Below are 13214 nucleotides of genomic sequence, written 5' to 3'. Positions count from 1 at the left end.
AAGCATGTTCTTTTTAGATTTAATTAATTAATCGATTTTTTTTTTTGAGTTGGAGTCTCACTCCGTTGCCCAGACTGGAGTCCAGTGGCCGCTCCCAGTCACCGCAACCTCGACCTGCTACAGGCATGCACTACCATGCCCGGCTAATTTTTTTTGATTTATTGTAGAGATGAGGTCTCGCCAAGTTGCCCAGGCGGGTCTCGAACCCGTGGGCTCAGGCAATCCACTCACCTCAGCCTCCCAAAGCGCTGGGATTACAGGCTGAGCCACCCAGCCCGGCTAATCGATTTTTTTAAGAGACAGTCTTGGTCTGTCATCCAGGCTGGAGTGTAGGTATGTGCTCATAGCTCACTGCAGCCTGGCTCAAGCCATCCTCCAACTTCAGTATCCAGAGTAGCTGGGAGTACTCGGGTATACCACACACCTAGCCATTAGAAAACAAATTTTTAAAGACAGGATGTTGCTGGGTGCGGTGGCTCAAGCCTGTAATCCCAGCACTTTGGGAGGCTGGGGCAAGAGGATTGCCTGAGCCTGGGGGTTTGTGACCAGCCTGGGCAACATGGTGAGATCTCGTCTCTATGATAAATCAAAAAATTAGTTGTGGTAGCGTGTGCCTGTAGTTCCGGCTACTTGGAAGGCTGAGACGGAAGGATCACCTGAACCCAGCAGGTTGAGGCTGCGGTGGCCGTGAGCGTGCCACTGCACTCTAGCCTGGGTAACAGAGTGAGACTCTGACTCAACCCCCTTCCCCCCAAAAAAACAACACTTACACTTCAGGAAACTTCTTATTCAAAAGTCAGGGGATGTAAAAAGGTGAACCCCTGCGCATATTACTGTGTTCATTCAGTAGATAACCAAGATAATAGAAGTCAATTCATATGTAGCATGCTCATGCGCTCTATGCAGGGCACTGTATTAAGTGCCTTGCAGAAATTTTACAGTAACCTGTAGGGTCAGTTTTCAATTATATGGATGAGGAAACTGAGGCTAAGAGATTTTAAGTATCTTAAGCTAGGCCTCACTATGACTTAAGGGGAAGTAGGATTCAAGATACAAACATGAGTCAAACTCATGTTTTATTTTTGTTTTGTTTTCTGGTCCTGTGACACCCTGTGTTCTTAAACACAGATGCATATATTAGTTGAGAGACGTTTTAGAAGTCATCTGACATCCCTTCCAACCCTGAATGTTGATGATTAAATGTGTTATTTCTTACACTGATTTCAGTCATCCTACCATGATTCTCATTAGCCTTTGCAGATGCTACACTTTCCTATAAAGCTGGGATCAGCAAACTTTTTCTGTAAAGGACCAGATAATATTTTAGGTTTTGCGGGCCATACTCAGTGCTGTTATTCTGTTCAGAGACAATTTGTAAACAAATAAGTGTGGCAGTGCTTTACAGAAACAGGCCTTAAGGTGACCTGATTTGGCCTGTGGGCTGTAATTTGCTGATATCTACTCCAAAGCCACTTCCATGGTAGATACCAGGTCCTCCTTGGTCATTTTAGGACTTTGGTCACTTGTGTTTACGTTTCTGTTTGTAATTTGTAGGTAAATTTAAGGTAAACTGCCTCATAGTCCGCCATATTTCTCATGGCGCAATCCTGGATTGTGTGAGCTGTGGTACCTTTGTAGGAGGTGCTGGAGGAACTGTGAGCTCCCTGTGACCTGGTATTCCCCTTGCACTTGTGCTCAGGGAGGCCTATTCAGACCTGGCAAAAATGGCATAATCATGCTGTGGAAGACTGGGCAGCAGAGCAAAATAGGTCTATAGCTTCTAACCCAGATTGTCAAATAGATCGTTTAGTGAAAAAGCATGGTGGCTCATGCCTATAATCCCAGCACTATGGGAGGCTGAGGTGAGAAGATTGCCTGAGCCCTTGGATTTGAGACCAACCTGGGGAACTTGGCGAGACCTTATCTCTACAATAAAGAAAAAAAATGAGCCGGGTGTGGTGGCACATGCTTGTAGTTCCAGCTCCTTGGAAGGCTGAGGTGGAAGGATCGCCGGAGCCCAGGAGGTCAAGGCTATGGTAGCCGGGAGCGTGCCACTGCACTCCAGTCTGGGCAACAGAGTGAGACTCTGATTCAAAAAAAAAAAAAAAATTAGAAAAGGCCAGACGTCTAAACCAAAATAATAAGAACCTTCACTTTTAGGGAAGTGGGTGGGGAGGAGCCTGGGATTGGGGCTGGTGACTTTAGCCTTAACTATCATGTTTTAGGGGTTTTTTTTGTGGGTTTGTTTTTGTTTTTGTTTTGAGTTGGAGTCTTACTCCTTGGTCCAGGCTGGAGTGCAGTGGCATACACGCTCATGGCCACCCCAGCGTCGACCTTCTGGGCTCCAGCAATTCTTCTGCCTCAACCTTCTGAGTAGTTGAAATTTGGAATAAGCAGATGCGGGCTGCCATGCCCAGCTATTGTTTATTTTATTGTAGAGACAGGTCTCGCCACGTTGCCCGGGCTGGTCTTGAACTCGCGGGCTCAGGCAGTCCACTTGCCTCGACTTCCCTAAGTGCTGAGATTACAGGTTGAGCCACTGAGCCTGGCCGTGTTTTAGGTTTTTACAGGGAGGATATGTCTGTGTTTTACCTGTGTAAATTAAAATTTAAGAATAACAAAAAAGATCAGCCTGGTTTCAGCCCTTTTATCTCCGTCAGCCTTCCCACTGTCATGCCAAGTAAACGTACACACACAACTGAGGAACGCAGGGGACTTGCTGGAAAGGGCCCTATGCCCCACAGCCTGCTAGATTGTTGCCTTTCATCCAATCCAGCACCACCGTTGCATGATAAGGATGCTCAGTCCAGAGTGGATGGCACGAGAACCTCAGCTCTGATGACTTCTAAGTCAGGGTGCTTTTTATTTGTGGCCTGCTGCCTGTCATTTGGATGGTAACTTCGAATGTTTCTTCATGGTTATTGTCTAGTCAACCTTGTGTTCTGGGTGAGGAAAACAAAAATGACAAGGTCAGTTTTAGATATGATGCAGGGCATCTGAGAGGCAGCTGACAGGCCAGGGGGAGGTTTTATGGTAAACAGGATTACAGGAAAAACTGGGTGTCAAGGGGTCATTTATTCTTTGTTTAAGGATCAATAAGTCCATGTCCTTGCTAATGGCTCTGCCATTTTTCTGTGTGTTAATCCAGGAGGAATTTTGTTGTCAGAGAATAAAAGAAGGTTGTCCATAATTGACTTTAAGCAGCAATCAGTAAAACACTGAGCTCTTCAGCTCCGTCTTTCTTGTAAGTTTATCATTTATTCCCAGTGGTTATGAAAATCATGTGATAACATATTTCCATAAATTTGGAACCCTAAAATCCAAATGAACTTCCTGTTTGTGTATATATATGTATATGTAGAAAATATACAAAAGGCATCATTATGGTGAAAACTAGCTGGGCGTGGTGGCGCGCGCCTGTAGTTCCAGCTGCTTGGAAGGCTGAGGCGTAAGGATTGCTTGAGCCCAGCAGGTCAAGGCTGCAGTGACTGGGAGTGTGCCAAAACACTCCAACCTGGGCGACAGAGTGAGACTCCGACTCAAAAAGAAAAACAAAAAAAAAACATTATGGTGAAAACTAATTTCCTCCAGCTGAAGTCATTTGCTATTTTAAAAAAGTGCATTCAGATGTATTTCATTTCATATGGCAGTTTTTAATATATATTATACCCTTCTAGGCTCTGAGAATTGGAAAACCAAGAAGGTTTTGATGTTTTGTGTGGCGCCACCTGAATTAGAAGCCAAGATGAACATAACCAAAGGAGGTCTGGTGTTGTTTTCAGCAAATTCTAATTCATCGTGTATGGAGCTTTCAAAGAAAATTGCTGAGTAAGTTATAATTGTACCATTAAAATCTATATTCAGGCTGGGTGCAGTGGCTCACACCTGTAATCCCAGCACTTTGGGAGGTTAAGGTGGGAGAATAACTTGAGCCCAGGAACTTGAGACCAGCCTGGGTAGCAGAGTGAGACCTCATCTCTACAAAAAATTCCAAAAAATTAGGTGTGGTGGTGCATGCCTGTAGTCCTGGCTGCTCAGGAAGCTGAGGTGGAAGGATCCCTTGAGCCCAGCAAGTTGAGGCTGCAGTGAGGCAGGATTGTGCTACTGCATAACAGCCTGGGCGACAGAGTGAGACCCTATCTAAAAAAAAAAAAAAAATTAAGTTAAATCTGTATTTATTATGTAATGTTTTAAATTTGATAATCAAATTAGCATTGATTGTTAAACTTAAAAATGGATACTTTAATAGTTAAACTGTGTATCATTTGTATATATTAAGGGTTAAACTTTTTTTTTTGAGTCAGAGTCTGACTCTGTCACCTAGGTTGGAGGGTAGTGGCATGATCATGGCTCACTGCAGTCTTGACCTCCTAGGCAATCTTTCCATCTCAGCCTCCCAAGTAACTGGGACTATAGGCACATGTCACCATACCTGGCTAATTTTTAAATTTTTTTGTAGAAACAAGGTCTTACTATGTTGCCTAAGCTGATCCTGAACTCCTAGACTCTGATAATCCTACTACCTTGGACTCCTAAAGTACTGGGATTACAGGCATGAGCCACCGTGCCCAGCCAAGGGCTAGTCTTTTATAAACTATTATAACTCCCTATATAGTCATTTGGCAGACATTTATTGAGTGCATCGTAAGTGCGAGGGATTGTGTTAGGCGCTACATATGTATGAATTAAAATTTGAGTATAAAGAACACTGAAGTGTAAACTATGTGAAAATAGTTTATAGCTTATAGTTCAGTATAATTTTAGATATTTATTGAACAAATACTTCATACTAGACTTTGATATAGATATTGAGATTACAGTGAGCAAGCCAATCAAAAATCCCTTTTTTTAAATGAAATTTACATTTATTTTCATTTATTCACCTTTTTTATAGAGACAGGATCTCGCTATGTTGTGCAGGCTGATCTTGAACTCCTGGCCTCAAGCAGTCCTCTCATCTTGGCCTCCCAAAGTACTGAGCTTATAGGCATGAACCACTGCACCAGGCTGAAATTTACATTTTAGATCACCTCAACAAAACAAACAAGAGAATTTCAGATGGTGCTAAATGCTATGAAGATAACAGTGTGAAAGTAGTGATGGGGGCAGGTTGTTCTGCTTTAGTTTGGGGATGAGGTGATGGTGTGTGAATTGGGAAACCTGAATGAACCACTAACTGAAGGTCTTTGGGGGCAGAGCCCTCTAGGCAGAGCAAGAAGCAGGTTGCAAGGCCCCTTGGTGTGCAGGAGCAGGCATTGGTGTGTCTCAGGAACATGGACTGGAGGAAGATGGCCACTAAGGCAGGCAGAGCCAGACTCCTGCAGAGCCAGTAGGCCTTCCTGGGTACACATGGGGTGGGGTGAGGTGGTTGGGTAGCGGACTGACACACAATTTAATATTGTCTTTCTTTAAATTTCATAATGAGAATAACTTCATTTTACTTCTACCAATTTATGAGTCTCCTTATGTAGTAAAGTTGCTGGGTCTCTTCTATTACCTTTTCAGCTTTCCTCCTTTCTCTTCTCTAGGCGGCTGGGGGTGGAGATGGGCAAAGTGCAGGTTTACCAGGAACCTAACAGAGGTGAGCTATCTCGAACATTTGTAACGCTGATTTTTTTTTTCTTTTTTCTTTTTTTTTATTTTTTTGGTGGAATATGGCATATTGGCTCAGTCCTTCATCCTCTGGTATTTAAATTGTTTGATTCAGTTGTGCAGTTAGTTCCATCAGCAAGAAATCAGACAGGCCACATAGAAGAATTTCTTAGCTCTCGCTAATACCAACTAGATTTATAATCCTGGTGTGAGTCACATCTGGGGGCTTGAACTGCAGTTCTTAGACCTTGTTCAACAAAAATTGTATGCATATGAACCAGCTGGTCAACGGCATGAAAACATGAAATCAACCACTGGTTGACTTTCTGTCACTGTAGGCAGGATGAGTAAATCCCATGTGACCATGGTTCTATTGATTATTCTTTGCCTCTACCTAAGCTACCATGGGTTAGACTTTATGAAATCTTAAGAAATACTTTTTTACTAATTGATATATGTCGTTACATAATCATCCCAAGTTGTCAAAAATGTGTGTTATTTCATCTTTGTAATTTCTTTAGAAATGGTGGACATTTGCAATTATTCTAGCAGGAGCAATGGACAGCTTGCATGGGCTTGAGAGCCTTACACCTTATCCTTGACATGTTATTTTACCTTTCTAAACAGCAAATGATTAGGGCTGTTATGAGGATTAAATGGGATAATTCTAGAGCTTAGCACAATTTCTAGCACATCGTGGATGCTCAATAAATACCCTTGCTCCTTTTTCACTATAGAATTTTGTTAGGTATTTAAATATTAAAAGTTTATAGGCAGCTTTGATAAAAAGGTACAAGTTTGCTGTTCCCTGTTTATATCCATTACTGCCTATTTCCTGTCTCCCAAGATTCCCTGTTTGGCTTCAGTGGGGAAAAAGTATAATTGAAAACTATGCAGGGAGAGTTTGGAGATGATTCTCCCTCTAGAGGGACTTGGATGATATCCTTTGTATGGAGTCTGGAAAGGAGCATCAAGGGAGAAGTAGTGGTATAAGACTCAGGGGGGTTGATTTCTGAATGAAGGGAGGGAAGATATTTGGTGTCTATGGGGAAGGAAAGAAGTAACTAACATTTATTTTGTTTTTGTTTTTTTGAGTCAGAGTCTCACTCCGTCGCCTAGGCTGGAGTGCAGTGGCACACTCACGGCCACTCCGGCGTCAATCCGCTGGGCTCTGGCGTCCTTCCGCCTCAGCCTTCCAAGTAACCAGAACTACAGGCACACGCTACCATTCCTGGCTAATTTTTTGATTTATTGTAGGGATGAGGTCTTGCCAAGCTGCCAAGGCTGGCCTCAAACCCATGGGCTCAGGCACTCCTCTCGCCCTGGCCTCCCAAAGTGCTGGGATTACAGGCTTGAGCCACCGCACCCGGCTTGTAACTAACATTTATAGATTCTTTACTGTTGCCAGATAGTGAGAAACTGAGTTCAGGGATGACATTAGGTACAAGGTCCCAGAAGTAGCAGAGTCAGTATTCAGATCCAGATCTCTGTGACTCTAAAGCTCATTTTCTTTCTTTTTTTTGAGTCAGAGTCTCACTGACACCCAGGCTGAAGAGCCTTGACCTGCTGGGCTCAGGCAATCCTACTACCTCAGCCTTCCAAGCAGCTGTAACTACAGGCACATACCATCAGACTCAGCTAATTTTTAAAATTTATTGTAGAGACGAGGTCTCACCAAATTGCCCAGGCTGGTCTTGAACACCTGGGCTCAGACAATCTTCTTGCCTCCTTCTCCCAATATACTGGGATTACAGGTATGAGCCACTGCACCTGGATAAAGCTCATTTTCTTAATATCATATCACATTCTTTTGTAAACTTATTTTCTGTCTTTTCCAATATTTCAAATGAATATGCTCAGACATATAAAAAAGTTGGAAGAATAGTACATATGTCTGTCAACCACTTAGGTTCAACAGTTAACATTTTGCCATATGAATTTGTATGTGTGGAACCATTTGAAAGTAAGCTGTGAACATCAAGACACTTAACCCCTATGTACTTGACCACGCATCCACTGAGAGCAAGTGCTTTTATCTACATAAATGTGATACCGTCGTCACATTTAAAGAAATTAGCAATTCTTTTTTTTTTTTTTGGAGTTGGAGTCTCACTCTATCACCCAGGTACAGTGACACACTCACAGCCACCCCCCAGCATCAACCTGCTGAACTCAGGAGATCCTTCTACCTCAGCCTTCCAAGTAGTTGGAACTACAGGCATGTGCTACTGTACCTGGCTAATTTTTTTTATCTATTGTGAGATGAAGTCTCGCCATGTTGCCCAGGCTGTTCTCGAACCCGTGGGCTCGGGCAATCCCCTCACCTGGTTCCACTTTGGGGCCTCCCAAAGTGCTGGGGGATTATAGGCTTGAGCCACTGTGCCTGGCCAAAATGAACAACTCTTTAGTCATCTAATATTTGCCTATATTCAGATTTCCCCAATTGTCTTAAAAGGTCTTATTTTATAGCTGTTTTTTCCCCTTCAAACTAAGATTCTTAGAGCAATATGTTTTTAAAAATATCTCTAATCTAGAATAGTTCCCTCACCTTCTCCCTTGACACTGACCGTTGAAGAAGTTGTCTTGTAGAGTGTCCCATTCTAGATTTGTCCAGTTGTTTCCTTCTGGCTAATGACAAAATTTTTGAGATTGGGATATTGGGTCTTATTTATCTTTAGTCTCACAACACATAACATTCTGTGCCTAATTAGCTTTCAGTTGATGCTGGTTGAATTAATGAATATATACTTTTCTACAAAGACACTATGCTCAGAGTGGTTAGCGCTCACTCCTTTTTACATACAGGAGGTGAGAAGCATAGGTTACTTATTTCAAGTCAGAAATATAATTCCCTCTTAAAGCTATCAAGTAACTAAACATGTTTTAAAGCATGATTATTGGCAATATGTTTATTATCTGTTGTAGCATATAAAGCCTACTGCTTTGTAACCGTTCCACTTTCCATATTTTATAACACTGGGGAGTATGCAGATTTTTTAATGTATTTTGAACTTATAACTTTCCCCTCCCCTCTTTTTTCCTTTTCCTGCCAGAAACAAGAGTACAGATTCAAGAGTCCGTAAGAGGAAAAGATGTTTTCATCATCCAAACCATTTCAAAGTGAGTAGTTATCCAGCAGAAATGTTGCTTTCTGGATTTCTTTTTGGGCATGAGTGATTAGAATAATGAGTTGGCTAGACAGGAAGAGTTACGGTAGTCTTAAAGTTGGTATATGTTATTCTGTTAATTTTCTGATATAGCTGCTGACTTTTACATGTTCTTTCAGTGTTCCGGATGTTCCGGATGGGCAGAAATAACCAAGTATTGGAGTAGAGACTTTTTTTTTTTGAGTCAGGGTCTCACTCTGTCGCTCAGGCTAGAGTACAGCGGCATGATCATGGCTCACTGCATTCTTGACCTCCTGCGCTCAGGCTATCCTGTCTCAGCCTCCTAAGTAGCTGAGACTACAGGTGTGCCACCACACCTGGCTAATTTTTTGATTTTTTGCAGAGACAGGGTCTCGCTAGGCTGGTCTTGCACTCCTGGGCTCAAGTAATCCTCCTGCCTCAGCCTCCCAAAGTGCTGGGATTACAGGTATGAGCTGGCATGCTAGGCCACTGCTCTTAATAATAAGAGATTCTATTGAGTTTTCTAACAATCAATAGCCAGAATTTTGTAAAACTTACAGGAAAGCACTTATAGTCCCTCCTCCCTCCTCATCCCTCCCCCCCAAAAAATGTGGGGGAGGGAAAATTTCTTATTTGGGGTTCCTTAAGCTCTAACTGCAGATCATTTAAAAGTGATTACCACTGGGCAACCCCTTCAGCTCTTCTCCCACTGTGGGAGCTTTTCTGTCTTCTCAATAAATCTTGATTTCAAAAATATTGAAAAAATAAAATAAAAGTGATTACCCTGATTATCTTATTGTGTGAGTTAGATGAAACGCGAAGATAAAGGACTACTAAAAGAATGTATATTCCTACTGGAGTGACATTTGACATACATGTATTGTGGAAGTTGTTGGGGTCATGAGTACAGGGCAGTGGGGCTCTGTGACATTCTATAAGGGAAGGTGATCACATAGAGCCCTGCTTTCCGTTGTGTGTTTGCCAACAGGTGTCCCCAGCTACCTCTGTGTACAAAGTTCTTCACTCAGTGATTTTTGATAATGTCTAGAAATCAGTTTGTTTTTTTAGCCTGGAGAGTCTGAAAGTTGTTCCATGCTAAATTTGTGTTTTTGTATATGTAAAATAGGTATACATATATACATATGTATATATAATAAGTACCAAAGAAAGGGAAGAATGACCAAATTTCTGGGGAGTTTAGTCTTAGAACACAACTACCTAAATTTTGAATATCTCTACCCTGGTGTTTGGTTCACTGGGATGAAGTCACAAGCTTTCCCCACCCCTAGCTCTCCTGGGAATAGGAGTAGCAGGGAACCTGTCATTCATTTCATCCCATCTTAGGAAGTGGGTGTGCCCTGAAGGAGGGGAGGGTGTGGCCGTCTTTGCCGGGTATCCTGGCTTCACCCTGTGCCTGACACCCTATCCTCAGCAGAGCTGGTGCTCACTGCCCCTGTTGCTACTCTCCTCTTTCTCGACCTTTTGCCAGCCATGGTGCCAGTGGAGGGCTCTCCTGTGACTGTACCTTACCCTTTACCTCTGGTGTCAGGTAGGGAAGGTGTAGACATAGAATAGCTTATGCTGCTACTGACTTCTGGGTGTCTACAGTACTTTTACTTCCTCAGAGACAAGTGTGACTCCATTGGATAAATGCACAGAGGCGGCGTGGGTTAGACGAGAGGTTGAATAGGCATTGAGGACCCCACTGGACTTAGAATTCAGGATTTCAGAAGGATGACTGCTACTACTCCTCTCTTTAGTTTATCTCTTTATTTTTGCTCATTTCAACAGTTATCCTCTGCCCTGCTGTTTGTCAGTTTTGTATTCCTTTAGTCATAACTACTCAGTACACCCTTCATTTTCTCTCTGTGTCTCATTTTACATTGTTCTGTATGGGCCATGACTTGGATTAACTCAGGTTCTCAGCCTTGTCCAAGTTGCAGAGTCTAGATGTCATGTCTTCTTTCAAATATCGTGAAATAGTTAACACTGAGATTTGGTGTTGTCAGATACTTCTTTTTTTTTTTTTTTTTGAGTCGGTGTCTCACTCTGTCACCCAGGCTGGAGTGCAGTGGCATGCTCACAGCCACCCCAGTGTCTACCTACTGGGCTCAGGCCATCCTTCCACCTCAGCCTTCCAAGTAGCCAGAACTACTAGTGTGCACTACTGTGCCCAACTAACTTTTTGATTTATGGTAGAGATGAGGTCTCACCATGTTGCCCAGGCTGGTCTTGAACCTGCAGGAGCTGAGATTACAGGCTTGAGCCACCATGCACGGCCTGTTAGATACTTCTTATACTTCATTTATTTTGTTTTTATTTATTTATTTATTTATTTATTTATTTATTTATTTATTGAGTTGTAGTCTCACTCTGTCACCCAGACTGTAGTGCAGTGGCACACTCCCAGCCACCACAACCTCGAGCTACTAGGCTCCAGCAATCCTTCCGCCTCAGCCTTCCAAGTAGCTGGAACTATAGGCGTTCACTACTGCGCCCGGCTAATTTTTGATGTATTATAGAGACAGGGTCTCGCCAAGTTGCCTGGGCTGGTCTCAAACCCACGGACTCAGGCAGTCTACTCACCTCGGCCTCCCAAAGTGCTGGGATTACAGGCTGAGCCACTGAGCCCGGCCTATACTTCATTTTAATATAGACTAGTGGACCCGGGCTCGGTGGCTTAGCCTATAATCCCATGCCTTTGAGAGGCTGAGGTGAGTGGATTGCCTGAGCCCGCAGGTTCAAGACCCGCCTGGGCAGGTGAGACCTCATCTCTACAATAAAATTTTAAAAATTAGCCGGGCTTGGTAGCGCGCGCCTATAGTTCCAGCTACTCGGAAGGCTGAGGCGGAAGGATCGCCAGAGCCCAGCAGGTCGAGGCTGCGGGAGTGGCCACTGCATTCCAGTCTAGGCGACAGAGTGAGACTCCAACTCAAAAAAAAAAGATATATATATATATATATATATATATATAGACTAGTGGTGGGCACTAAAAGTATAAGAAATATTTTATTTTATTTTATTTTTTTATCGTGGCGGGGGGGTGGTTTAGAGAAACCCCGAGGCTTCTTCAATTCAGCATATCAAAACACCATATTTTCAGACGTCAGTTTCTGAACCCCCATAGAGGTAAGACTATGTAATAATAGCAACAGCAATAACAAAAATCAGATAAAAAATGAAATATTTGAACATTTATATGGAGTGTAGGGTAAAGAAAAACTGTCTGTCAGAATAGCACATAGTTTCTGGAACAAAGCAAATGAATTTCTATTCACTTACTTGAAATTGCAGAGGAGGGAAGTCTTGTAAAGCTTCTAGTAAGAAACGGTTATTAAAGGAAATTCAGTTGCAGTGCTGTTATTACAAATGAAAGCATGAAAATAAAAATATAATGATTGCCTCTTTAGGGTCATCTTTATTGTTTCATTTTATTGAATATTCAATTTTTTATTTGGGCTGGGCATAGTGGCTCATGCCTGTAGTCCCAGCACTTTGAGAGGCTGAGGCAGGAGGCTGGCTTGAGCCTGGGAGTTTGAAACCAATCTGGGCAACATAGTGAGACCTCATCTCTACAAAATTAAAATTAAAATTAAAAAATTAACCAGGCATGGTGACACTGACCTGTGGTCTCAGCTACTTGGAACTGAGATAGAAGGATTGCCTGAGAACAAGAAGTCAGTACTGTGGTAAGCCATGATCGTGCCACTGCACTCCAGCCTGAGTGGCAGCGTGACTTTGACTAAAAAAAAAAAAAATTTTTTTAATGCAAAAATGTTTTAATAAATGGTCCTGACCTCTGTCTCATAAATCTATTTTCTCCATAAGGGTATAAGATTTTTCACCTGGAAAACCAGTAGTTTGTTTCTTTTTCTTCTTCTTCTTTTTCTTTTATTTATTTTTCTTTTTTTTATTTTTTGAGTTGGAGTCTCACTCTGTCGCCCAGACTGGAGTGCAGTGGCTGCTCCCGGCCACCACAGCCTCAACCTGCTGGGCTCCAGCGATCCTTCCACCTCAGCCTTCCAAGTAGCTGGAACTACAGGCGTGCACTACCATGCCCGGCTAATTTTGATTTATTGTAGAGATGAGGTCTCGTCAAGTTGCCCAGGCGGGTCTCGAACCCGTGGGCTCAGGCAACCCATTCACCTCGGCCTCCCAAAGGGCTGGGATTACAGGCTGAGCCACCAAGCCCAGCCTCCTTTTTTTTTTTAAAGCAAAGTTTATTAGAGAAAGAAGAGGGAAAAGATAGACAGACATGTATGGACAAGAGAAACTGTCTTTTTCTTTCCTTTTTTTTTTTTTGAGTCGGAGTCTCACTCTGTCATCCAGGCTGGAGTGTAGTAGATTTTTTTGGTAAAGATCAAGTCTCCCTATGTTGCCTAAGCTGATATTGAACTCCTGGACTCAAGCAATCCTCTCACCTCAGCCTCCCAAAGTATTGGAGTCTCACTCTGTCGCCCAGACTGGAGTGCAGTGGCCGCTCCCGGCCACCGC

General features: G+C 42.8%; 1 protein-coding gene across 5 annotated transcripts in view; it reads left to right on the top strand.

The window, feature by feature from the left end:
* Positions 1-3139: 3139 nt before the first annotated feature.
* The window catches only part of PRPSAP2 (phosphoribosyl pyrophosphate synthetase associated protein 2), a 54266-nt gene continuing 44191 nt past the window's right edge, over positions 3140-13214 (top strand). For 2 of the 5 annotated variants that reach the window (XM_021708608.1, XM_008050139.2), the window contains exons 1-4: positions 3140-3244; positions 3678-3828; positions 5529-5581; positions 8646-8712. In XM_021708608.1, the coding sequence (XP_021564283.1) occupies positions 3710-3828; positions 5529-5581; positions 8646-8712 (239 nt within the window). In that variant the 5' untranslated portion in view covers positions 3140-3244; positions 3678-3709. Of the gene's footprint in view, positions 3245-3675; positions 3829-5528; positions 5582-8645; positions 8713-13214 lie in introns of those variants that run through there. The other 3 variants (XM_021708609.1, XM_021708606.1, XM_021708607.1) reach the window with 3 other exon arrangements.

The sequence above is a fragment of the Carlito syrichta genome, unplaced genomic scaffold (assembly GCF_000164805.1).
Source record: "Carlito syrichta isolate Samal-C Ts95f unplaced genomic scaffold, Tarsius_syrichta-2.0.1 Scaffold143064, whole genome shotgun sequence".
NCBI classification, from domain to species: domain Eukaryota; kingdom Metazoa; phylum Chordata; class Mammalia; order Primates; family Tarsiidae; genus Carlito; species Carlito syrichta.
Note: the sequence above shows the minus strand (reverse complement) of the source record. Positions and strands in the feature narration are given on the sequence as shown.